General features: G+C 45.7%; 1 protein-coding gene across 2 annotated transcripts in view; it reads left to right on the plus strand.

Annotated features, from left to right (window-relative positions):
* The window catches only part of LOC133970573 (thyroid hormone receptor alpha), a 33555-nt gene extending 11231 nt beyond the window's left edge, over positions 1–22324 (plus strand). The window contains exons 2-9 of one of the 2 annotated variants that reach the window (XM_062407470.1): positions 5104–5313; positions 12638–12699; positions 13631–13752; positions 15171–15318; positions 17607–17812; positions 19773–19919; positions 20633–20891; positions 21643–22324. In XM_062407470.1, the coding sequence (XP_062263454.1) occupies positions 5258–5313; positions 12638–12699; positions 13631–13752; positions 15171–15318; positions 17607–17812; positions 19773–19919; positions 20633–20891; positions 21643–21893 (1251 nt within the window). In that variant the 5' untranslated portion in view covers positions 5104–5257 and the 3' untranslated portion in view covers positions 21894–22324. Of the gene's footprint in view, positions 1–5103; positions 5314–9249; positions 9580–12637; positions 12700–13630; positions 13753–15170; positions 15319–17606; positions 17813–19772; positions 19920–20632; positions 20892–21642 lie in introns of those variants that run through there. The other variant, XM_062407471.1, reaches the window with a different exon arrangement.
* The last annotated feature ends 2035 nt before the right edge of the window (positions 22325–24359 follow it).

Raw genomic sequence — 24359 nt, forward strand, 5'->3', positions numbered from 1 at the left:
CATTGTAAATCATTTGCTTTGTGAATAATTAAAATCCAAAATGTCTTGGTCAGCAAGAAGTTCAAATGCAGAATCCACCACTTCTCTCCTGGTGTAAATGAAACTTTGATTTATGGAACAGTACATTGAATAGACCAAATGATGAATAGAAACAGGACTGGACCGACCATGTGTATGACCGTCTGCAGCTCTGGACCAAGGACACTAGAAAGTCCCACTTAAGTGAATCGAGGACGTAAATCGTGTGAGTTTCAGCTTCAATCTGAGATACTCTTATATTCTGTTAATCTGTGGATCAGCTGATGGGCGGAGCCAACTGCATCCGGACGGCTTAGATCAGCATCAGGATCAGGGTCCAGGTCCTGGATCCACCTGCGTGTGTTTCCTCACTCTGAGACGTGTTGGCTTAAAAAGCAACTTAACACCAACTCTCACATGTGAAGTCACTTTGTGGCGTCTTCTGCTGATCCTGGTTCAGCTTCGTGTCATCACAGGGAAGTCTTTCTCCCTCTTTCTCAGATAAAATCCAGTAATTCAATAAACTGTGTTCAGGTCAGTTGAGCCGGTGCAGCAGTCAGCCGTCTGCAGTGGAGTCAGTGACCGGCTGACCTGAGGTTTCCCTCTAATGCACATGATACTGTCATGTGACTTGATGATGAGCAGCTGGTGTCTCATTGGACGTCTCTAAACTAACCTGGATCCTCTGTTTACATTCTACTGGAGCGTTATCAGCAGCAGCAGAACAGCCAATCAGACGACAGCGTGCAGCGCCCATGCAGCGCCGTGATGTCCGTCGCACACTTTGTTTTTATTAATACACAAACCTTTCTACCTCAGTCAAACCTGAAATACTTTAAAAACGATGTACATAGAGATATTAGAATTGATGCAATCACACACACAGTTGGACACACACACACAGACACACACACAAACATGGAAACCAGAGGGATTTGTGTGTGTGTGTGCGTGCGCTACCTCATTAGTGAAAACACACTTGTGTGCAGACACCCACAGACACAATGTCACACAACTGCACTCCTATATGAGAAATGTGTGCACCCACACATTTACACACAGACACACACACACACACTTTCTCCCCCACCAGTCGGTAATTACAGTCTCTGGCAGAGAAACAGCAGCCATACATAGTCAATGAGAGCGGGGAACACAATGAACACACAGAGCAGATGATTACTGTAAATAAAAGAAACGTGGAGCGGAGGACGAGGGGACGCCTCGGGCTCCGAGAGAACGAGGGCAGAAAGAAAGAGGAGAGAGAGAGAGAGAGAAAGAGAGAGAGAGACGGAGGAAGAGAGGAGCTGAATCCAGGAGGGAGGACGTGGATCTGGAACTTTCCACTTCTGTGTCAGTTTGAAATATGAATGTGAAGAAAACTGTTTCAACACATGCAGGGCTTTGGCAGAAGGAGGAACTTGGGGGGGGGGGGGGATAAAAAGAGTTGACGGCTGCAGTAATTCCACGATGACCTTCAAACACTTTACTGTGACCTTCTCTGTCTGGACCGTGTGGGTTTTACACTGCGTCTCTTCATGCTTAGAACCTGACGTCATGTAAATACTGTACGTCTGGAATCCTCTTCCTCCTCCTGGAGATCTAACCTGTACGTCTGGATCCTCTTCCTCCTCCTGGAGATCTAACCTGTACGTCTGGAATCCTCTTCCTCCTCCTGGAGATCCAACCTGTACGTCTGGGATCCTCTTCCTCCTCCTGGAGATCTCACCTGTACGTCTGGAATCCTCTTCCTCCTCCTGGAGATCTCACCTGTACGTCTGGATCCTCTTCCTCCTCCTGGAGATCTAACCTGTACGTCTGGATCCTCTTCCTCCTCCTGGAGATCTAACCTGTACGTCTGGGATCCTCTTCCTCCTCCTGGAGATCTAACCTGTACGTCTGGGATCCTCTTTCTCCTCCTGGAGATCAAACCTGTACGTCTGGAATCCTCTTCCTCCTCCTGGAGATCCAACCTGTACGTCTGGGATCCTCTTCCTCCTCCTGGAGATCCAACCTGTACGTCTGGGATCCTCTTCCTCCTCCTGGAGATCCAACCTGTACGTCTGGGATCCTCTTCCTCCTCCTGGAGATCCAACCTGTACGTCTGGGATCCTCTTCCTCCTCCTGGAGATCCAACCTGTACGTCTGGGATCCTCTTCCTCCTCCTGGAGATCCAACCTGTACGTCTGGGATCCTCTTCCTCCTCCTGGAGATCCAACCTGTACGTCTGGGATCCTCTTCCTCCTCCTGGAGATCCAACCTGTACGTCTGGGATCCTCTTCCTCCTCCTGGAGATCCAACCTGTACGTCTGGGATCCTCTTCCTCCTCCTGGAGATCCAACCTGTACGTCTGGGATCCTCTTCCTCCTCCTGGAGATCCAACCTGTACGTCTGGGATCCTCTTCCTCCTCCTGGTGGAGATCTAACTCCAGCTGGTAAACATCCATAAACCATCAGCCAGCGTGAGGCACTGGAGAATAAAACGTGATTCAGTCTGTGGAGGACTCTGGGAAACGTTCTCAGATCAAAGGTCACAAGTTGGAACTCACTACAAATGACTTTCTATTTCTCATTCGATCAAATATAAGTACATGAGTAGGTTTTAAATATTACTTTAGAATCAAAGTGTAATGTGAGCAGTGATCAGATCCCAAACTGTGGGACACGTCTGCTGTGACTCTGGTGAAAGGTCCAGACCTGGCTCCAGTGGAACCTGGACTTAGGAGTGATTGTGTCAACATGGATCCTGAGGACAGTTTTAGATTTGGAATGGTTCCCAAATCAGAGTGTCTCTAAACCAGGTTGTGAAAACAAGTGGAGTCAAACTGGAACGCTTATTGATGATCTGATCTGAGATCAGAGGTTTCAGTGTCACTAAGTCGTGTGTGAGGATGAATTCTGCTCACGACTCTTCTCAGAACATCCTAATTGTTCTCCTTGACTCACTAAGTCCTGCCCCCCCCCCCCCCCCCCCTGTAAGATCCACAGATCTCCTGCAGTGATGGATCTGCTGCTACGTTACATAGCTCAGCCGAACTCACATCAGCTAATATTGACTGTATACAGCCCTCCAGTCCTATCTGCCATATTTAACATGCACCCCCTGAAATGAAAGGTGTCTTAAAGTCAGCTGCTTCACTGTCTAACCACCTCAGGTTGTCTGAGCCTCACTTCTCTCCGTCTTCATTTTGAAATGCTTCGGAAGATGGTAGTTTGAATGTCGGACATTCAGAGATCAGGTGATATGAATTAAAGCTTGAGGTGTGAAATACTTTGATGTGGATCTGAGTGAAATGTGAAGATTCAGGATTTAACATCATTATCTTTATAAGTGTTGGATGTTGGAAAAGAAACAAGAACATGTTCACGCTGTGTTTTAGATTCAATGAGACCAACACTGTGTCCCTCGTCCTTTTGTGTGTCCTCCTGGTTTCTCTCTTCATTAATGGGGCTTATGGTGAAATTGTAAGAGTGAGAGAAAGTAGAGAGGGAGAGAGAGAGGGAGGGAGAGAAAGTAGAGAGAGAGAGGGAGGGAGAGGGAGGCAATTTGGAGGAGAACAGAGCTGGAGGAGCCGGGTTGAAACTGTCTAATCAGCTTGGACGTGGTCCAAACCTCCGACTCCGAGACAGACTACTGTGTGTGAGTGTGTGTGTGCGCGTGTGTGTGCGTGCGTGAGTGTGTGTGGTGGTTAAATAGACAGTGAGTAAGTGGCTCTTGTGTGTGTTGTAATAGTTTTATATAATCTCTTGCATGTCCTGTTTCCACACAGACTGGTACAGTACGTCCTAGTGTATGTACTGATCTGTCTGTAGTTAACAGACAGTACATTGATCTGTGTTGTCACTGACCCATTGGCCCATATGATGTTTACACCAACTGTGTGTGTGTGTGTGTGCGTGTGCATGTGTGTGTGCGTGTGCATGTGTGTGTGCGTTTGTGTGCGTTTCTCAGCTCCTCCTTTACCCCCCCTCAATTTTATTTTTATTCTTTATTTTTTCTTTCTTCAGCAAATTAAATGTTATTGTTTATTTCAGTTTGCAAACATTTATGTTCCAAATTTGAAAAGGTAGAAAACCGAATCGAGTACACACTCACACACTTGATAAACTGAGGTATTGGTATTTAACCACTGAACTCCACAGAGTCGTGTGCAGTGCTCTGTGGAGTTCAGTTATTGTTTTAATGCAAATATCTCACAAAAGTCATCATATATCCTGGATTTATAGATATTATGTACATTATTACACCCCCCCCCCCCCCCTGTTTTCTTTACCTTGTGTACATGTGCGGCCTCAGTGTAAACGAGCTGTGATTGGTTGAGTGTGTCACGAGGGTTTGAGTCGTGTGTGATCTCTGACGCTCTGATGCCATCTAGCGTCCCGACTGGGGAAGTGCAGCCGGGCTCGGTTCCATCCGGGTCACTCTCATGCTGCAGCAGCGTCACAACATAAACACGGGAGATGTTTAACATTTAATATTTAAGTTATTGATCAAAAAAATGTGGGCTCTCTTTTTCTCTGTTTAAAATCAATATGCAGAACTTGGTATTTTCTTCACTATTAATAAGTCAACAGATTATTTGTTCATTCTTTTCTGATAAATAATTTAGAGTTTATAAAATTCCATAAATGACGATGTCTTAAAATATCTTATCTCGTTCAAACAGTTAAACTCAGATTAAGTTTTCACTTCATCGACATTAAAAAGCAACAAATCCTCTAACATGAGAAGATGTTTTATGAGTTTTGCCTTAAAATTAAATGAGACGTTTGTTTAATAGATTAAACAATTAAATGTATATATGTAAAATAATCTGCAGATTCAATGATGATGAGGATAATAATCAGACGCTGCTCTAAAATGAATGTGTTGTGTGTTTTTGTAGAGCTGAAGTGAATCATGTGTTCAAACTGTGACTGTTGACATGGCTCCTGTAAATCTGCATGATTGACAGGACTAATGCATGTGTTCAAAATGTAATGGAATATGTTAATGGTTGAATGTTAATGACTCTGTGTGTGTGTGTGTGTCTGTGTGTGTGTGTGTGTGTGTGTCTGTGTGTGTCTCTTCTCTCTCCCCTCCAGCTTTGTATTGCTTCCTCCGACGTCCCGCCCACCATGCTCCTCCTAGATTCTCACGTGTCTACTGAAGGCGCCGGCGGCGAATGCTGAGCAGGCTGGCGAGGCCGGGGTCCGCCTCCTTGTCCTGTGATTGGCCGCTGGACGGTACTGAGGCAGAATGGAGCCAATGTCCAACAAGCAGGATAGCAACTCGTCAGAGGGGGACGAGAAAGGGTGAGACGGGGGGGTTTGTTTGTGGGCTGAATGGAATGTGATGGATTGTCCTGCCTCTCTCTCTCTCTCTCTTTGTGTGTCTGTGTGTGTGTGTGTGTGTGTGTTCATCAAAGCACAGGCGAGCGGTGCTTTGACAGCAGTGACAGATGAGAGAGCAGCCGCGGGCCGTGATGGACAGATTGATGGATGAAAGATGCAGAGCAGCTCCAGCACCTTTTTGTTTTCAAAGCACATTTCACCAGGAGAAGCTTTAATGAGGAGGAAGAGCAGAGAAGGAGAAGACGAGTGCTACTGCTGGATAAGCTTTATATAAATAAATCAATGGATGGGGGGGGGGATGTGTGATGATGGAGGGATGGGGCGGGGGGGGGGGGTGAAAGAGGGGGAGGAAGCAGTGTATTTTTTGGGAGAGGTAAAAGGGAGTTAGAACATTCTGTCACGCTGCCGTCTGTGCTGCTCTGTCTCAGTGGCACGTGGAGTCACACACACACACACACACACACACACACAGACACACACACACACACACACATACACACTGTCTGAGTTGTGAGACGATGCTTAGCAAAGTTAAATCCCCATAGTGGTGAACATTAAACAAATAAATACACAATAATCACTTCAATACATTTTGTTAAAAATGTCACGACAAATTTTTCAGAAACGAGAATAAAATGATTCAAACTCAACTCGTGACATTTATCTGTTTTCATAAAAACCTGGAAGTGCAGAAGTTTATTGTAAAAACCAGAGACTGAAACCAAAAGATGGACGATGATATGAAATGACAGAAGTTAAATATGAACGTGGTGTAGATGAGAAGTTGTGTGGTATTATAAACCTCATGTTGTTGTTGTTGTTGTTGTTAGAGCTTATGTTGCAATAAACGCTGATTTCCAGGAGATGGTGTTAAAGAATCCAGAGAGTGGTTGTTGCTGTTGTTGCTTTGACACGTGAGTTCATAAGTCAACACACCTCAGGTTGTTAAGGGAGTTGTTGTGAGTGCAGCTGCACAGGCCACAATTCAGTTGTGTTGAAAAAAGCCACAACTCTTCAGAGAGAAAGAACAAATATCAATTATTTTGAACTTAAAACTTTTGCTGTCATCAGAAGCAGTCGTGCACCGTCATGCTCCGTCGTGCACCGTCATGCTAACAGCAGAGAGAGCTGTATTGATTTCAACGACCTTCAGATTCACCATCGTGCTGCTGTCGTGTGCGATGTTACACAACACAACACAAGCAGCATCTACCTGGGGAGATAATTGATCTTTGGCAGAAGCCTCTTTACTCTGAGGTTGTGAGGTTGTTTGTGAGAGGAGGGGTGTGTATTTTATTTAGGTTGTACGTAAGTGTGTGTGTGTGTGTGTGTGTCAGTGTGTGTGTGTGTGTGTGTGTGTGTGGATTAGTGCAGTGGACAGAGCTGGATTAGGAGCAGCGAGGGCAGATGGAGCCACAGAAAGCAGAGGACAGCTCAGGACGCCTCAATATGTGACATCAACAGGGGATTGTTGCTTTGTGTTTGTGCGCATGTGCGTGTGTTGTTTCTCACACAGTGTGTCATTGACCATGCACGTGTTCTTGTGAGCGCTGCCTCATGCCCTGACCCCTCCCCTTTGTGATTTCTGAGTCACAGAGCATTGCGTTGCACTCACAGAGATGCTGCAAAGCTTTGTGTAGCCTGGAGAAGGTGACGGAAATAGAATCTGCCGTGTGTGTGTCTGTCTGTGTGTGTGCCTTTGTGTCTATGTCTGTGTGTGTGTCTGTCTGTGTGTCTGTTGTGTTTCTGTCTGTGTGTGTGTGTCTGAGTTTCTGTCCGTGTGTGTTCAGCCTTGATTTCTTATTCTAAAAACATAAATCACATTTTCCATCACAAAAACAAACACAGATATTTGTGTTGGTATATTTATCTATTTTTGTCGAATAACGATTTTGAAACTAAAACAAACCACGAAAGAAAAACTCTGACATCCCGACACAGGAAGTTGCAGCTTCATCAGTCCGCCCCCCCCCCCCCCCCCCCCCCCCGTCAGCTGAAGTCTTTGGAGTTTAAGTTATGAAACAAAAGTCATCTCTATTGATTTCATTCCAAATCTCTATTGAAGTCCAGTTAAGCTTAATGAGCTAAAACACGACAGATGACAATCATAACGTTGGACTGCAGCAGTGCATTGTGGGCGTTGTAGTCTTCAGATCTAGTAAAACAACTAAAGTCTGAGCTGAAGTGGACTAATGGGTTTTTCCCTCCTCGGCTGGTTGGTGGAGTTCTGCCTCTCGTTGAGTCCTCGTCCTCAGACGACCTCTCGGTGCTCGTACAGTGAGTTTATCAGCTGCAGCAGCAGACTCAGGATCAGCTGCTTGTTCCTTCATGAGCTCTGAGCCGTGTGTCGGAGAGACGCTGAGGTCAGCAGCGAACTCAGTGTGAGAGTCAAACAGTGTTGAAGGGTTCAAGGTATTTAATAAAATTGGAATTATGTGCTTTGAGGTGAGGATTCTAACGTGTGTTGATCTCTGCGACTGGTGCAGATTCAGTTTGAATAATTTGTGGAAAGAAAGTTTTTTATTCACTTGACATTTCTCAAGTTTTCATCCGTGACATTTTAGAAGTTTATGTCCTCAAGGATCCCGATGTACAGTGACCACAAAGTGACTCAGGTAGAGTGGCAACGGAACAGAGAGTCCAGCTGAAGACAAAGTTTAACATCTGACCGCTGAAATAGTCCTGAGAAAATCCACAGGAAATATTATTTATCAGAAGGATTTAGGATTAGTCTTATTTTCATTATATGATATTTTGTTAAACTTGCACCAGAGACGAGCGGATGAGACGATGGGAATCGAACAGAAACAGGATTAGAAATTACTCAAGTCCGCTAAGGACCTGATTTCCTGAACTCTAACGTGTAGAGAACGAGTTCCTGCTTTGTTTCCAGCAGCTCCTCTGAATGTGTGTCTGCACTGAAGCTAATAGATTCATATTTTACATCATTTCCGCGGTGAATCCTCCAGAGGATCCGGCTCTTTCCTCAGAATCAGCTCATTAACCAGAGACTTTACGGTCGAGCTGGCAGGAGAACATCCGGAGCTTTCCTCTCGGACCTTCAGCCCCTCTGGAGAATGTTCTGGAGATTACCCAGAGTTCATTGCAGGTCTGAGAACAGCTCAACTGATTTTAAAAACTCTGGTGGATGTACAGTATATCTCCCCAGCTCTATTCCATCAGTACAACAGGAGTCATCCTCTGAGCTCCTCTGCTTCTGATCTATTTTTAGCTGCTGTCAGTGAAACTCTATATTTCCTGCTCAGGTATTCCCCCCCCCGCTGTGGGAGGCTGTTAAACTACCACTGTGGCTTAACGCTTATGAAGAGGAAAGGATTATGAATGGTTTATGATTGAGAACAGTATTTCTGTTAGAAATCGGAGCAGAGACAGATCCCAGACCAGTCTAATTCAATCGATGAGCTGGAATCTGTGTGTCCTCACAGGACTCGCCTCAGCTGCTGTTATGTAACCGAGTCAGCGGTAGAGCTTAAGTGAGTTTAGATGCAGAGCGGCAGTGGTGGTTTGTTTGTTTGTTGTTTGTTTGTTTGTTTGTTTGTTGTTTAGTTGTTTAGTTTTCTCCTGTGGGACAAAACGAAATGAGCGAAATAGAAGAGAGGTGGAAGTGGAGCAGGACGAGTGACAGGAAGTAGAATATGAAAGAATCAGAAGGGATGACAGGTGACAGAGGAGAGGAAGATGAAGTGAACGTGGAGAGAGAGAGAGTGTGTTAGAACGAGGCAGACGAGAGCATGATGAGTTGTGTTGTGATGACGGAGAGCAGAGACTACACACAGACACACAGACAGGGAGGGAGGGGGGGGGGGGCTGGACCTGAGCAACCGAGGGAGGGAGAGAAAGAGGGAGGGAGGAGGAGGATAAACAGAGTGGCTGTTCCTCCCAGCAGCCAGTGTGAGAGCCGCTGTTCCCTGTGACAGCTGATAGACTTCACTCCCTCTGCTAGCCGGGGATCTGAGGAGCGACAGGAAACCAAAGCTCCTCCGCTGGAGAAGAGGAACTGTTGTTGCTCTGCTCCACTTGGAGGTGGGACCCTTTGAGGTGGGACCCTTTGAGGTGGGACCCTTGGAGGTGGGACACTTGGAGGTGGGACACTTTGAGGTGGGACACGTGCACTGTGCACGCTGCTGCCGGCTGACGCCTCTCTGCTTCTGGACTTTCCTGCACAGGCAGCATCATGCATATCTTACAGCCGTACTGCATCAACAGGTTGGTGTGTGAGTGTGCGTGCGTGTGAGTGTGTGTCTGTTCACATGCATCGACTGGGGGGGGGGGGGGGGGGGGCACCACATGCTCCTATCAGCTCTCTCGGTCTCTGTTTCCACGTCCTCCCCGTTTATCACACAAGTTGATTACAGCTCAGAACAGTTGTTCACAAATTGGATTTTCAGAGATTATCCAATTATAGCACTTTCATCTAATAACATGTCAGGACTTATTTGATAAAACCAATAATCCAGTTATTCACATGATTCTTTGTATGAAGCCAATTTGTTGTTTCTTTTCTCTGCTAAAGTCGTTAAGAGGGAAACTCCCTGAAAACAGCACAATGTGTTTCTGAATGTGACTCGTGCAGCCCGACAATCAGCTGATGTAAATGTGGCATCTGTTTGTTTAGTGTGTGTGTGTGTGTGTGGGGGGGGGGTCTTAATGTATGGAAGTGATTCTATAAACACAGCATCTTCCACCTGATGGTGTTTCAGCTGATGCTCTGAGGAGCTGCTCCCTGATGATAACTCATCTGCTTGTTAGAGCCCGGGTTAGGGTTATTGAGGTTTTGATATTTTACAGTTTATAAACTTTATTAATAGAAAGTAAACACAAATACAACCAAAGATAACACAACATTTTCATTTCAGCACGTTTCATCAAATGGTGAGGTCATCGTGCACGTTGCTGCTCGTTCACGGTCGTAAACTTTGAACTTGAATATTTGATGAAATCCTCGGAGCTTTTACTTTGAAGAAACGTTCTGAGGCTGAGACTCACAGAAAGTCTCTGAGAGGCTGATGGAGGACGATCCCTCTGTCCAACCCAGAGTCTGATCCTAGGTCTGTTGGTCTGTTCACCAGAGAGCAGCTCGTTAGGCTCCTGGTGCTTAACGAGCTTCCTGCCACTGATAGAGTCTGACAGAGATAATTAGGACTGCTCTGTGTGAAGTCAAGGAGCCGCTGCTGCTCTGTGTTCGACTTCACGAGGATGAAGGGAACTGCAGAGGGAGGACATGTTTGTAGTGACTGATGCTGATGCAGATCAGATCAGAGGCTGTCGATGTGTTTTCAGCTTGTTCTGGTGTCGACTGGATATTCTGCACTGAGCAGTTTCCAACGTCTCTCAACAAAGAATCATTTCATTTTGATGTGTTTGCATTAATGATATAAACCACCCCCCCCCCCCCCCCCCCACCTCCTGTAACATTCATCTGTTCCCTGATGTGTTGATGCAGAAAGTCGAAAAATCTACGTCGACACAAGAACCTTAAATATCATTTATTGAAGATTTGGTTTGTTTCTAGCTGCAGACATGTGAGAGGAGGTTTGTGTTGTGTGTCTGTTGTCGTAGAGCGACACGTTCTGTTCTCCAGCCAGAGGAGACGGCTTCCCCACCGCGCTACTGTCTGACCACACTGCAATAAAACTAATACGGTTGCTGAAGCGTGAAGAGCTGCAAGAACCCAGAGACATGGGAGGAGTTCCACCCCCCTTTTATTTTGTTGGAAGAGGAAAGTAGATTTGACAGCCAGCGAGACAGAGGGGAGGGGGGGGGGTGTTACCTAATACTGCTGAGGGAAGTTTAGAGAGGAAAGTGAGAGGAAGAGGAGAGGAATAGAAGAGGAGAGGAAGAGGAGAGGAATAGAAGGGGAGAGGAAGAGAAGGGGAGAGGAAGAGGAGAGGAAGAGGAAGAGGGTAGCAGAGGAGAGGGAGAGGGGAGAGGGGAGAGCAGAGGAAGAGGAGAGGAAGAGGATAGGAGAGGAGTGGAAACAAAGGGAAGGGAAGTGAAAGGCGAGGATGCAACGAAAGGAAAGGAGGAAGAAGCAAAGGAGAGGAGACAAGACAGAAAATTTGAGAGATGGGAGGAAATAGGACATGATAGAAAAAAGTAGGAGAGATGAGGGAGGAAGAGGAGAGGAAGAGGAGGTATTGAAGACAAGAGAGGAAGAGGAAGATTAGATGAGAGGAAATAGGATACGAGGAAAGAGAAGAAGAGGAGAGGAGAGGAAGAAAGGGAACAGATGAGAGGAGATGAGATGAGAATGGAAGAGGAGGTGGAGAGAGAGGAGAGGACAGACAGACATGGAGGAGACATTTAATCCAAATCTGCTGCCAGTCCTCAGAGAGTGAGAAAAGAGGAAGGATAGAGAATTAAATGGAGGGATGGAGGTGTGTGTGAGACAAGGGATGGAATTATATATAATCTGGAGTGTGTATGTGTGTGTGTACTTGTGAGTTAGTGTGGATATGTGATTTAAAATTGAATTTCGCAAAATGTCAAAGCAGAATTCATGATGAAGAGATGATGTGAAGAAGAGATCTGGAGTCAGGACGTGTCCCCTCCTGAAAGATCCACTGTCTCTGGGTCCATTCATGTCTCTATGTGTCCATTCATATCTCTATGAGCGTTAAATCAATTACTAAAATCACATGAATATGTGACATGGGTTTATTTTGATAAGGAAGGTTCCTGATTGAGGGGCCTTCATAATAAGAGCTGCTTGAATTCTCTAAATGAGAAGGAAAGGAACTTCAATGCTTCCTAACTTGTCTCCTTTAGCAGAGGAAACACCGAAGCATCCTTAACGGACAGAGAAGAGAAAATACCGCCACACAATTCATTTCATTTCAATATCATCACTGGAACTTCAAACTAATATAAATATCATCCTCAAAAAATATATATTTTCAATTTCCTAATTCAAGATTAAGTCTTCCTGTGAGTAATTGATGGTAAAATGTTTCTTCTGTAGAGACTGAAACCTTATTAGTTTTTATCCTGTTATTCATAATTCAGTTTTCTAGTGAACTGCAGCACATTCAAGACCTTTATTAATGAAATGTGCTGAACTGGATTAAACCGGAAGATTTGGACAATTATCTAACTTTAATCCAATCATAAACCCAGTTCATATTTTGAAAAATTTCAATGCATCTGCGGGAAATGTGATTTTTATGTTTTGAATTTTCTTGTTTGTTGAACTACTCGACTTGTTAATCTAAAAAATCCCTTTCTTCTTCTCCCTCCCTCCTCTTCCTCCCCCGCGGCCCCTCAGGTGGCCAGATGTGCCGAAGAGAAAGAGGAAGAACAGCCAGTGTTCGATGAAGAGCATGTCTGGTAAGGACTCGTCTTCTCTCCCTGTGTGTCCGTCTCCTCCGAACAATCCAGTGAACTCAGCCTCAGACAGGTTCCTGTGAAGAGGGTCTGTTCCCCCCCCCAGGCTCCCACTGCCTCCTGGGACTCATTACTGTGATAAGCTCCTCCTCAACATCTCATATCTCCCCTCGGAGCTTTGTTGGACACAGATGAGTTCCCCCAGGTGACCGCGGCTCAGAGCTCTGAACTTCTACATTTGTTACCAAACGGGAAAGTTCACTCAGGACGTGGAGTTTTCATAGAATACAAACGAATAGAAAAGAACTGGATCGTCCACTAGAGTAGTTAATTGTTTAACCAATTAACCAGCTGACATAATTAACAACTCTGACGGATTCTACAATGTTCATTAAACCATTAAAATCGATCTTTTGATTTTATAAAATACAGAAACACACTCTACTGAGTCATAACTCAATGATCATGTTATTATCAGGGGATCCGCTCGTGTGTGTGTGTCTGTGTGTGATGGTGCATTCACTTGCTGTCAGATATTAACAAAAACTTCTGTATTCAATATTATTGGGTATTGAATGGGGGGGGGGGGGGGGGGTCCTTGTGCATCGACACCACAGCTGAGAGACTAAAGTTTAAAGTGAATACCAGCTTCCAGTATCAAATGAACTCTTCACTTCTCCAGAGAAATGAATTAATAAGCAGATGTGGAGTCTGATATATAATGTATTTATATAATATATGTGTATAAATACCTCATAAGCTGCGTGTGCAGTCGTTTATGTTCCATCCTGTATCACAGTCTCCTGGGGCCAATGCACAGGAGCTTCTTTGAGGATGCTGTCTTAACATTCTGCTCCTCTCCTCATCCTCCTTCCTCTTCCTCTCCTCCTCCTCCTCCTCTTCTCCTCCTCCTCCTCCTCCTCCTCCCCTGTAGCTCTCAGCGTCTCTGCTCCAGGCTACATCCCCAGCTACCTGGAGAAGGACGAGCCGTGTGTGGTGTGCGGGGACAAGGCGACGGGTTACCACTACCGCTGCATCACCTGCGAGGGCTGCAAGGTACAGACGAGCAACAGACACCTCTACTCTTCTTCATCTATAAGAACATATGAACAGAGAGAATGAGAGAATACACACAGCTCAATATTAATCAAATTCAGAATCAACTATAATACTACTATACGCATTAAGAGTGTGAGGATGCAATGAAAGATGTGTGACAAGTTATTAATGCACTCAATACAAAACAAATATGCAAAGGAGAATTTGAACATGAGATTAATTATGAATCTAGAAGCCGATAAATTAAAAATAAACTTTATATTTTATTGCTGCATGTTCTGTACAGGAAGTGTTGAAGATTAGAAGGAGACTGAACTTCTGATGTGATTTAAAGATCATATATATAACTGGTCCTGGAGCAGCAGCAGTGTAATCTGGCCCTGAAGCCTGGACTCACAGAACAGAACCTGTGCAGTTCTGAGATCAGCAGCCGGAGCTGTGACTGGATCAGATCCGTCCACTGACTGGGTTGAGTCAGAGACTCACTGAAGCCTCTTTGTGTTTAACTTCATTCTCCTGCTGGAGTTAACCAATCAGAGGCCTCTGTGTTCAGCATAATGAAGTTATGATGAACATGTATTTAATCAGGTATTCTCTCTAAAGCTAAACTCCAGTTTAAATAAAGGAGCAGCACGTTACAGACGGTCTGTTGTCCTCGGCTTCAATGGAAGTTAAACAGCAACTTGAATGGAGATCAGTGGAAGAAGCTGTAGATCACAATCTGCACCAGTGAGAGAATGGTTCACGTCTCCTGTCTCTGAACTGGGAGCAGCCAGGCATGATGATGATATGAACACGATTAATAATATATAACTAGATACAGAACACATCGAAGCACAAGCAGTTTATATCTGAGTGCAAGCGGCGGCTTCTGAGTGAAAGAGTTGAAGTCCTGCTCTCAAAGTGACAGATCACAGAGATGGGAATCAAACCTGTAACAGAAAGAACAGGTTCTAACTGGCCCGTGTTCTCCTGGAGGGACAAACCAGTTAGCTCTGGGAACTCTGGAAAGCTCATTCTACTGGTGGCTCTGTTGTTATGAATTCAGACGGAGACGTTTCCTTCTTCAACAGAGAAGTCTGCTGCTCCATCAGTCTCATGTCAAATCTATTTCAGAGACCTTCAGTCAGGACAGAGCTTCATTACTTAACCGCTCTGGTTAAACAGGATCCTGCCATGAAATCACCAGCCTGCCATGTGATCTGCCCCCCCCCCCCCCCACACACACACACACACACACACACACACACACTCCACCCCCTCCCACTTGTTTTGCAGCTGAATAAGACAAGAACATTTAATTGGTGGATTTAATTTTGAGGTTATGGTAAATTTAAATTTCACCTCCGTCACTGAATGGGCTCTTCTCTCCCTTCCCTCCCTCTCTCCCTCCCTCCCTCCCTCCCTCTCTCCAGGGTTTCTTCCGCAGAACCATCCAGAAGAACCTCCACCCAGCCTACTCCTGTAAATATGAAGGCTGCTGCATTATTGACAAGATCACCCGCAACCAGTGTCAGCTGTGCCGCTTCAAGAAGTGCATCTCTGTGGGCATGGCCATGGACTGTGAGTTAACGAGCCTTCATGTGTTCACACCACTTACACTCCATTCACACAGAGAACCATGAGGTTCAGGTGAAGCCTGGTGGTAAACCCCGCCTCCTCCAGGTTAACGGACGGGACAGGAGCCAGACAACAAGAACACGTTAAGATGGTTACTGTCATTTTAGGAAGTTTTGGTAAATGAGCAAAATGTGTCACACCGGGGTTGTACATGTGTTTTGCTTTTGTTAGCTGATATTAATAAGTTATATTAATATTATGCATGTATCGAGTACACACTAAATCAAAGCTTCATCCGCTCAACCACGTTTTTCTTTGAAGAGCCTTCGATGTCTGTGATACTTTGGAAATGATGACACTCACAAACTCCTGCTGATTGGTTCATTATTGTCCCGACGTAGCCTTCTCTGATTCGTCAGGCTCCTGTCACATGACCAGTGCAGAACACAAAATGGAGGATCCATCACAGGTGGTTCTGACCCTGACGTCTTTGCTAACAGCTGCTGTTACTGAGGCCACCAGATATCATTTGAGTAATCTGGGACAGTCCCCGTGTCCACTGGGAAACGATGTCTTCCTGTGTCCGTCTGAAAACACAACCTTCAGACTGGATGAGTTGTTAACTTTGTCGTTGTGTTGACATTAGCAGAACGAGGACACATCATCGCAGCTGCTAACGTGGAACAGAGGTTTTATTTATATTTCTATGTTAAAAAAAAAAACTCTCAGCACCCGTGATTGTTTATAAAGAATAATTTGTTGTAAAATGTGAGCAGCTTCTGTAGCAGATGTTCTGAGGCCGAGTGGTTAGCTGGTAGAGACAAAGCACTGACTGTCAGTGAGCACAGGCAGGACGGGACACATTCGTCTGTGGTCCGTCTGTTCACGGGTTCCTCCTCTGCCTCGAGGACTCGAGCGAGATGAAGAGCAGAGCACACGCTCACATTCCAACTTCATCTCATTACACATGGATATTAATTTAGACGGACGTCTGCTCGGGTGGATAAAGGAAACGGTTTCTTCTCCTCTGGACGTTTTGATGAAAACACAAATACACAACATCTGGACTCACTTCCAGCATTTTGATTCATTGTGTTGCTTGACTTTGAGTTAGTGAAGCTGTGGCGCTTCTTTAAATTTCACTAATGTGTTGCAGTGGAATCCTGATAATGAATAAACAGATAAATTAACAACACACACTCAAACTGTCTCATGACTTCAGAGGACTTACACTGATTTCCTTTTTCAAGTCCCGGTTGGTTTTTTAAAACGTACTCCGATCTCCATCATGCAGAGACAATGCAGAATACAACGTGCACTAACAACACGTGCAACATCAAGTCGACATCTCTTCGGAGAAGTGTTCATCTGGTGTTGAATGTTCAGCAAGCAGCCTCGTGCACAGCTTCTATAAAGCAGCTCCCAGGTGAAGCTCTGTTTTATCCTTCTGGCTCTCAGGGTTCATCCGACAGCTTCCTGCAGCCGCCGCTCAATATCACACTTCATATGTTCTGAAGGTCGTCCGGCTTCGGTTCTGAGATGTTTTAAATCCAGTGACTTTTCTCTCAGATCCGTCTGTTCTTCAGTTTTCACACCGGAGACGAGAAGTCACATGTTCCGACCACGATTCTGCCGCCGCACGTTTCTGAAATGTGAGGTTGACGGGAAGTGATCGATGTTAAATGTTCGTGGAGCAGAGAGATGACACTGTGGTTAAAAGCTCTCTCTGAATAAGTCATCCAGTCACAGAGCGTCAATGACTGGTAGCTCCGTCCGTTCAGGTTCGTCTCTCGAGCCGTTAAGAGTCATTATGAATTATTAAGATTCATTATTAAATATTAAGAGTCATTATAAAGAAAAAAAAACTGTTTCTCAGACAAATCCTGGCTCCTCCCCCTCTGTGGTGGTAACACAACCGTGAAGATGTGTCATTACGAGGGATTTAGAAAGAGATGAGGAGTTTCTAACAGAAAAGTTACGACCTGAACAAACTCACATATCAGAGCGGCCTTTAGAGTCAGCACTTAAATCTTAAAATCAACTTTTAGATTCACTGGAAGCCAGCGAAGAGAAGCTTGAATCCGAGTCACATGATCCTTTGACAGGATGTAACTTATATGTGCTCGGGCAGGTGAAGAGAAAATTACAATAACTCAAACGAGAGGAAACAAAAGCATCAATGACGCGAAACTTTCTGATCTGTGAAAGTTTCCTGAGTTTGAATGTGAGAAGAAAGCAGATTAAACAGCTGATTTAATAAGTGAGTGTTTCCCCCCCCCCCCCCCTGCCAGTGGTGCTGGACGACTCGAAGCGCGTGGCCAAGCGGCGTCTGATCGAGGAGAACCGGGAGAAGCGGAAGCGGGAGGAGATGGTGCGGACGCTGCAGGTGAGGCCGGAGCCCGACACGGCCGAGTGGGAGCTCATCAAGCTGGCCACCGACGCCCACCGGCACACCAACGCCCAGGGGTCCAGCTGGAAGCAGAAGCGCAAGTTCCTGGTGAGTTTCAAACCCTTAGACGACAAACTCACTCAGACGTCCTCACATCCGGCTCCTCTGGAGGAGGTCAGGAGATTACCCAGAGTTCAGTGCAGGTCTGAAAAGTGAGCTCCACCCTCTCCACTGCCCTGTGAGAAGTCCGGCTTCCAGCTCGGCCATGAAAACATTACAACACATTAAAGTAATTCATTATGTCATATTTTCATTCCCAGGCGTCTGGATCTCGTTGGATCTGTCGTTCTGATTTAGATTCATTACTTTCAGTCTCTCGTCTTTTTTTCTTCTTCATGTTGCTCGTTATTCCGAAGTCTTCGTCCCTGAAGAAGCTGGGAGTTGTTTCCACTTCAGAAATCAAGCTATCGCATGAAAGAGAGAGAGTTCTTTTCATTTTCCAGTGAACACAGTTTTGACAGCGCTCGTTTTCATCAGCAGTCGCTCTCTGTGGCGCCGCACGTGCACGTGTCAGCGACCACGTGCACGTGTCAGCGACCACGTGCACGCACACGTGTCGGCGGTAACCTTGAGGCCGAGGTCACATGACAGTTACCAGGCAACTGTTTTCATGAAGGCAAATAGAAAAAGTCATATACCGATTTTTTTTCTGAAAAATTGCTGCGGTGAGTCCGAGGTGAACAAAGAGGAGAGCGAGTGCCGCCAGATGTTCCAGTGTCTTCACTGCGTCATACTGGGACTGGTTCTGTCCACTGTGGGGGGGGGGTGGCTGGGGGGGGCATCCAATCAAACATTTAAAGACTTTCAAATCAAATTTAAATGACCTCACTGTAAATTAAAAACACAGATGATCCACCACTGTTCCTGTAAGACACCATAGACTTTTATAACTGCAACAGGAACTGTTTAACTCTTGTCCAGTTGTGTTTTAAACATTTTGTATTTTGTCTTTTATCATATTCATCATTTCTCCCTGTTGTTAACCCCTTACTGCCTGAATTAATTTCCAATTATAGGAAAAAAAACATTATTTGTGTTTTTGGCTGTCATACAGATGCTAAATTAAATGGAGATTGTTAATTTCAATATAGAATGTACAGTAGATATAAAACTAAGGTATGAGGCAAATTAGCGACATTAGGCATAATGGGGCATAACCTTAATTTAACACATTTTCCAGTCTCTTGTATGTAGATTGATGCTGTACAGCTTAATACCTAAAAATAACTTTGCTGCACTGTCCCAAAGGGCTAGTATGTATTTTCCACTGCGACCACTAGAAGGCGGCAGATTGCTTCCAATACCTTCCTTGGTATGTGTAGTATTTGCACCATCAGGCACAATCGTAACCTGGGCAGCATTAAGACCGGAATGGGGTTCGAGGCAAATTAGCGACATCCGTCCACAAGGGGTTAATCAAAGAGACCTAACCCTCTTCACGTCAGCTCGTCTCAGCCTCGAGCTGTCTCCCGTCTTTTGTAGCTTTTCAAATCCCCGTTCCATCAAAGCAGGACAGGGATCAGCGGCTCCGAGTGGAAACCTCTCAGATAATCAGATAACTTCTGACCTCAGGCCTGTCGCGGCTGAATGCGTCTCACTTCCTGTCCCCGTCTGTGTGTCCCATTCTGACTGAGGACATCGATGTTATCAGCTTCACAACAACAACAACAAAGACACACATTCATTGTGATGCTCAACTCATATGTCAGGTTCTGCGTCACGCCTCATCTAATCATTTAGGAATTCCTCGTGTGTCCACTTCCTGTCCCAGACGAGTACGTGAGTCTATAAATAGAATAACTAGATATTTCCATTTCTACACATCTATATTTATATTCTCTAAAGTCTGGGGTCAATATGTCTTTCAAATTTCAGGGGTGTTTATACAAATATCTACACAAGGTCTCATTGGAACAACCTGTGAAATGTACAGACTGTACTGTACCGAGGCGGGTGGGACATGTCAGTGGTCGATGGTTCAATTCCCGGTGTGTTTGTGTCTCTCCAGTCGGACGACATCGGGCAGGGTCCCATGGTTCCCACGTCCGACGGGGACAAGGTCGACCTGGAGGCTTTCGGCGAGTTCACCAAGATCATGACCCCGGCCATCACACGCGTCGTGGACTTCGCCAAGAAACTGCCCATGTTCTCAGAGGTGGGTCCAGTGTGTGTGTGTGTGTCTGTGTGTCTGTGTGTCTGTCTGTGTGTGTCTGTGTGTGTCGTATTTCCTGAAACGTTCGTGTCATCAGCTTCACACTTGTGTTTTAAGAAGCTGAAGAAAGTGCAGAGTCGAGTTCAGACCCACAGCAGTGGGGGTGTGGCTTAACAACGTGACGTCCTCGACAGCTTCAGATAGTTTTTTTTAATAAAGTAATTTCTCTTCAAAGTAAAAGCACAGTGTTTGTTTGGTTGTTTTATATCGAGCTGAGTTACAGAGCTTTTATTTTAATAAGTTGCTTCAGTTTATTTGAGGATGTAGTAGAACTCTGCTCTCTCTCTCCCTCTATCGCCCCCCCCCCCCCCCCTGTGGACGATATGATGACTCACTCCTCTCTGGTGTCGCTCTCTCTCACTCTAACGATCTCAGAGCGAGTGGAGCTGCAGACTCCATGTATTTTGTAGAGGTTATGTAAAGTGGAGCTCGGGACTTGTTGTGAATAGAAAACTTGTTTTTTTGTCTCAGAGACGTGATTGAAAGAAAAACTGTGATTTTTACTTTTTATTATAGATTTCAAAGGTAGATTGTTCCTCCATGTATCTGTATCCATAAGTTTTCATCCAGCCTTCATAAGCACTGAGGAGACAGTTGCCATGTTTGTGGTCTTCAGACTCTCCTGTTGTCTCACGTGTTGTCCCGTGTGTCCCCAGCTGCCGTGTGAAGACCAGATCATCCTGCTGAAGGGCTGCTGCATGGAGATCATGTCTCTGCGCGCCGCCGTGCGCTACGACCCGGAGAGCGAGACGCTGACGCTGAACGGAGAGATGGCGGTGAAACGAGAGCAGCTGAAGAACGGAGGATTGGGCGTGGTGTCGGACGCCATCTTTGATTTGGGCAAGAGCTTGGCTCAGTTTAACCTGGACGACACGGAGGTGGCGCTGATGCAGGCCGTGCTGCTCATGAGCTCAGGTGAGGAACAAGTCATGTGATCATCATGTGACTTCCTGTGTTATGAGTTTCTCTCCTCACGTGTTTACAGCTGAATTTTCTTCTCTGTTGAATAAAAGATGCCGCAGAAATCTAAGTAAAATATTCACCAACTTGCAAATGAATAATACAACGACTGAAGTCTCGGCTGCTCCTGAACTTCAATTCACTTTTTACCTTTCCACATAATTTGGCCTTGTAGAGAATTTACGAACTTTAAATCACAGGATCTGCTCACGTCTGGGAACGAGCAGTCGTGTCTATTGGAGTTGTAGAATTTAATTCATCCTCCTCTTCAGGGTGAGTGGAAATCGATTGATAACCTTCACTTGACCCAGCTTAACAACCTGTGCCTGAAATATTGGATGAACCAATAGACAGACAATATTTTGAACTGATTTTGGGGTTCAGGTGGAATTGCGTCTGTAAAAGAAAAAGCAGAATACATTTCAGAATTCTCCACCACTGGTCAGCACCAAGCGAGTGGCCTGTGGATCAGAAAACACATTTCTTGTAGATTAGTCTTGTGGATTATCGGTCTTTGAATGGCCACAGATTCAGCCGGGTCCAAAGTCTCCTCTGGTTAATCCGGTCCTGGTCAAACAACAACGTGCACGACTCTGCAGCTGTACTCAGATCTCTGCTGTGCTCATCAGGAGACCAGAATAAAAGCCCGATGGAAATGTTGCATTGAAATTAACATGAACTTCTTGCTGTGGTGTGTGTGGTGCAGACCGGTCGGGCCTCACCAGCCTGGAGAAGATCGAGCAGTGCCAGGAGGCCTACCTGCTGGCGTTCGAACACTACATCAACTACCGCAAGCACAACATTCCCCACTTCTGGCCCAAGCTGCTGATGAAGGTGACGGACCTGCGCATGATCGGGGCGTGCCACGCCAGCCGCTTCCTCCACATGAAGGTGGAGTGTCCCAGCGAACTCTTTCCGCCGCTCTTCCTGGAGGTCTTCGAGGACCAGGAAGTGTGACCCCCCCCCCCCCCCCAAGGAGCACCCGGGACAGAGGAGACACGAGGGGGGCTTTGGCGTCAGAGGACAAATGTGGGAAAGACAAGTGGAGGATTTAAAAAAAAAACTTGCTTCTTGTTTTTTGTTTGTCCCTTTTTTTAATCAAACACCAACAAGCCCCCCCCCCACACCCCCCCACCGCCCGCCACCAGCAAACACATCGACATCACCCGAGAGACACACACTGACAATCTGGTCATGCTGAGAGGTACACACACACACAGACACACACAGTTTAATTCCAAACACGGTGCCATGAACGTACAGTTTATCTTTATGCAAACACAATCCCATCAATTAACTCCTCGTGCACCTGAATGCCCCCCCCCCCGCCTCTCACCTCAGAACAGCATTGTTCTTTTTTATCTCTGGGACCTGACTCTCCTCAAACAGCCCCCCCCCCCCCCCCCCTTAACTGCGATGGCAACCGACCTCAATCCGTGCATGTGCACCCCCCCCCAGTCTGCCGAGGCTCCGTGTCTGTCCACCTACCTCCCTCACGTACTGACCTCTCTCTCTCTCCGTCTGTCTCTACTACACACACAGACACACACACAAGCAGGACTCACACGCGCCTACACTTTACCTCATACCTCGTACATTGTGTTTCCTCGTTTGTCGCGTGGGCGGCGGTTTGTCTAATGAGAAACAAGCTCACGTTCGGATTTACTTCTCTGCCGGAGTCAGAAGTGACACTTTTCGGTAACGTAATATTTACACACACGTTATCACGCAACTATAATAGTTGTGTGTTATTATGTCTTGTTTATATAAGACTTTCTGGCCGTGTGAATAATATGTTAGAGGGAAATAAGATGAGAAAGATACGATTTCTGTGAACATATCGAGGAGAGTGTGATTATTTTAAGGATTTTTATTCTTAAGCCATAAATAACTTTGATAAAATATCAATTCATAAACCTCTGGTGCTGTGAAATCATGAAAAGGGTCATAATGCACATAAGACTTTAAAACATTTGATTTATAGGAAAAACTGTATAATTTTTTATAGAATCCATAACACATTGCAAATGACCCCTTTTCAAAACGTAGCATAGCATGCTAACGAGCAAGTGAAAGTCCAATCAGTATTTTATATATATCAACGACTGATGTATAACTACTTGCATGTATTACAGTGATGATACATAGACACAAACAAAATCAATAAACACAACTCACTCTATATGTTCACAGGACTTTAATCTATAAAACTAATTATGACTTTCAAAGTAAACTGTGTCGTCACCGTGTACAGGTCACTGTTATGCTTTTATTTTGGTGACTAAACAAAGCAGAGGAGTGAATCCGTCACATTCACTAAACTTCATTAACTGAAACTAATCGTGAAATCACGGAGCTTCATAACCAGAAAACGTGGAAAAACTGTTCTCACACATGAATATCAATATACATACACACATATATTTATAGAATATATATATATCTAGAATACCTCTCCAACACATACCTCTTGTTTTCATTACCTCACACACACGTAGTACACACACACCCATTCAGTTTTTTATTGTATATTACCTCAGTTGTTGTTGCTCGTCTCCTCCTGAACAACCACGGGATCGTAACGCACTTCCTGCCTTCGATGTGCGTGTGCGTGCGTCTTCTCAGTGAAGCCCCGCCCTGTTAACCACACCCAAGCCCCGCCTCCTCGCCCCCCTGCTGTCACGTGATAGGTCCCGGTGCTGGGCGGTGGCAGTCCCGCCCCTCACAGATTCTACCTCACCTCTCAGCTCTCATCTCAGTGCAGCAGCTCCTCACACACATGTATATTTTCCATATGTGTATAAACAAATATATATCTCGTGTGAGGTGGGCTGCAGTACCCACAGTGACCAGCAGGTCTCAGAAACAGGCCGTGGATCAGTTTCTCTCCTCTTCATCTTCGTCACAAGGGACCAAGCGTCACTTTGGATTCCTCCTCACTTCGGTACCTGAGTCGACAGAGCAGCAGTGACTGGGGGGGGGGGGGGCTAGAGGAAACTTTGAGCACTATGGCTGAAGCTGAGACTCCAGTGGAAGACATTTTGGGTCAAGCCAATGGATTATGTATGTGGGGGGGGGGACTGGGAGGGTAAATGAACACGTCAGCAGTATTTTGACTGTGATGTAGTTGACTCGGCCCCGGGGGGGTTGGGGGGGTGGAGGCGGTGAGCGAGTGACTGTGGTGGTGACGTGACTCAGCCAAGCCGACAGAGAACCACCACACAAATCAACGGACCCTTTCCTGGCACTTACGGATCCTCGTGGCTCCGCCCCTCGCCGCCGCCGGCCCAATGGACACGAAGCCATTTAAAAGACTTTCTGAGCGACTCCCCCCCCCCCCCCCCCCCCCCCCGGACTCTCACATCCTCAGACCAGCTCCACCAACCAGATCCCAACTCGCCATCACCCACTTGAAATAACTAT

The sequence above is a fragment of the Platichthys flesus genome, chromosome 16 (assembly GCF_949316205.1).
Source record: "Platichthys flesus chromosome 16, fPlaFle2.1, whole genome shotgun sequence".
Lineage (NCBI taxonomy): Eukaryota > Metazoa > Chordata > Actinopteri > Pleuronectiformes > Pleuronectidae > Platichthys > Platichthys flesus.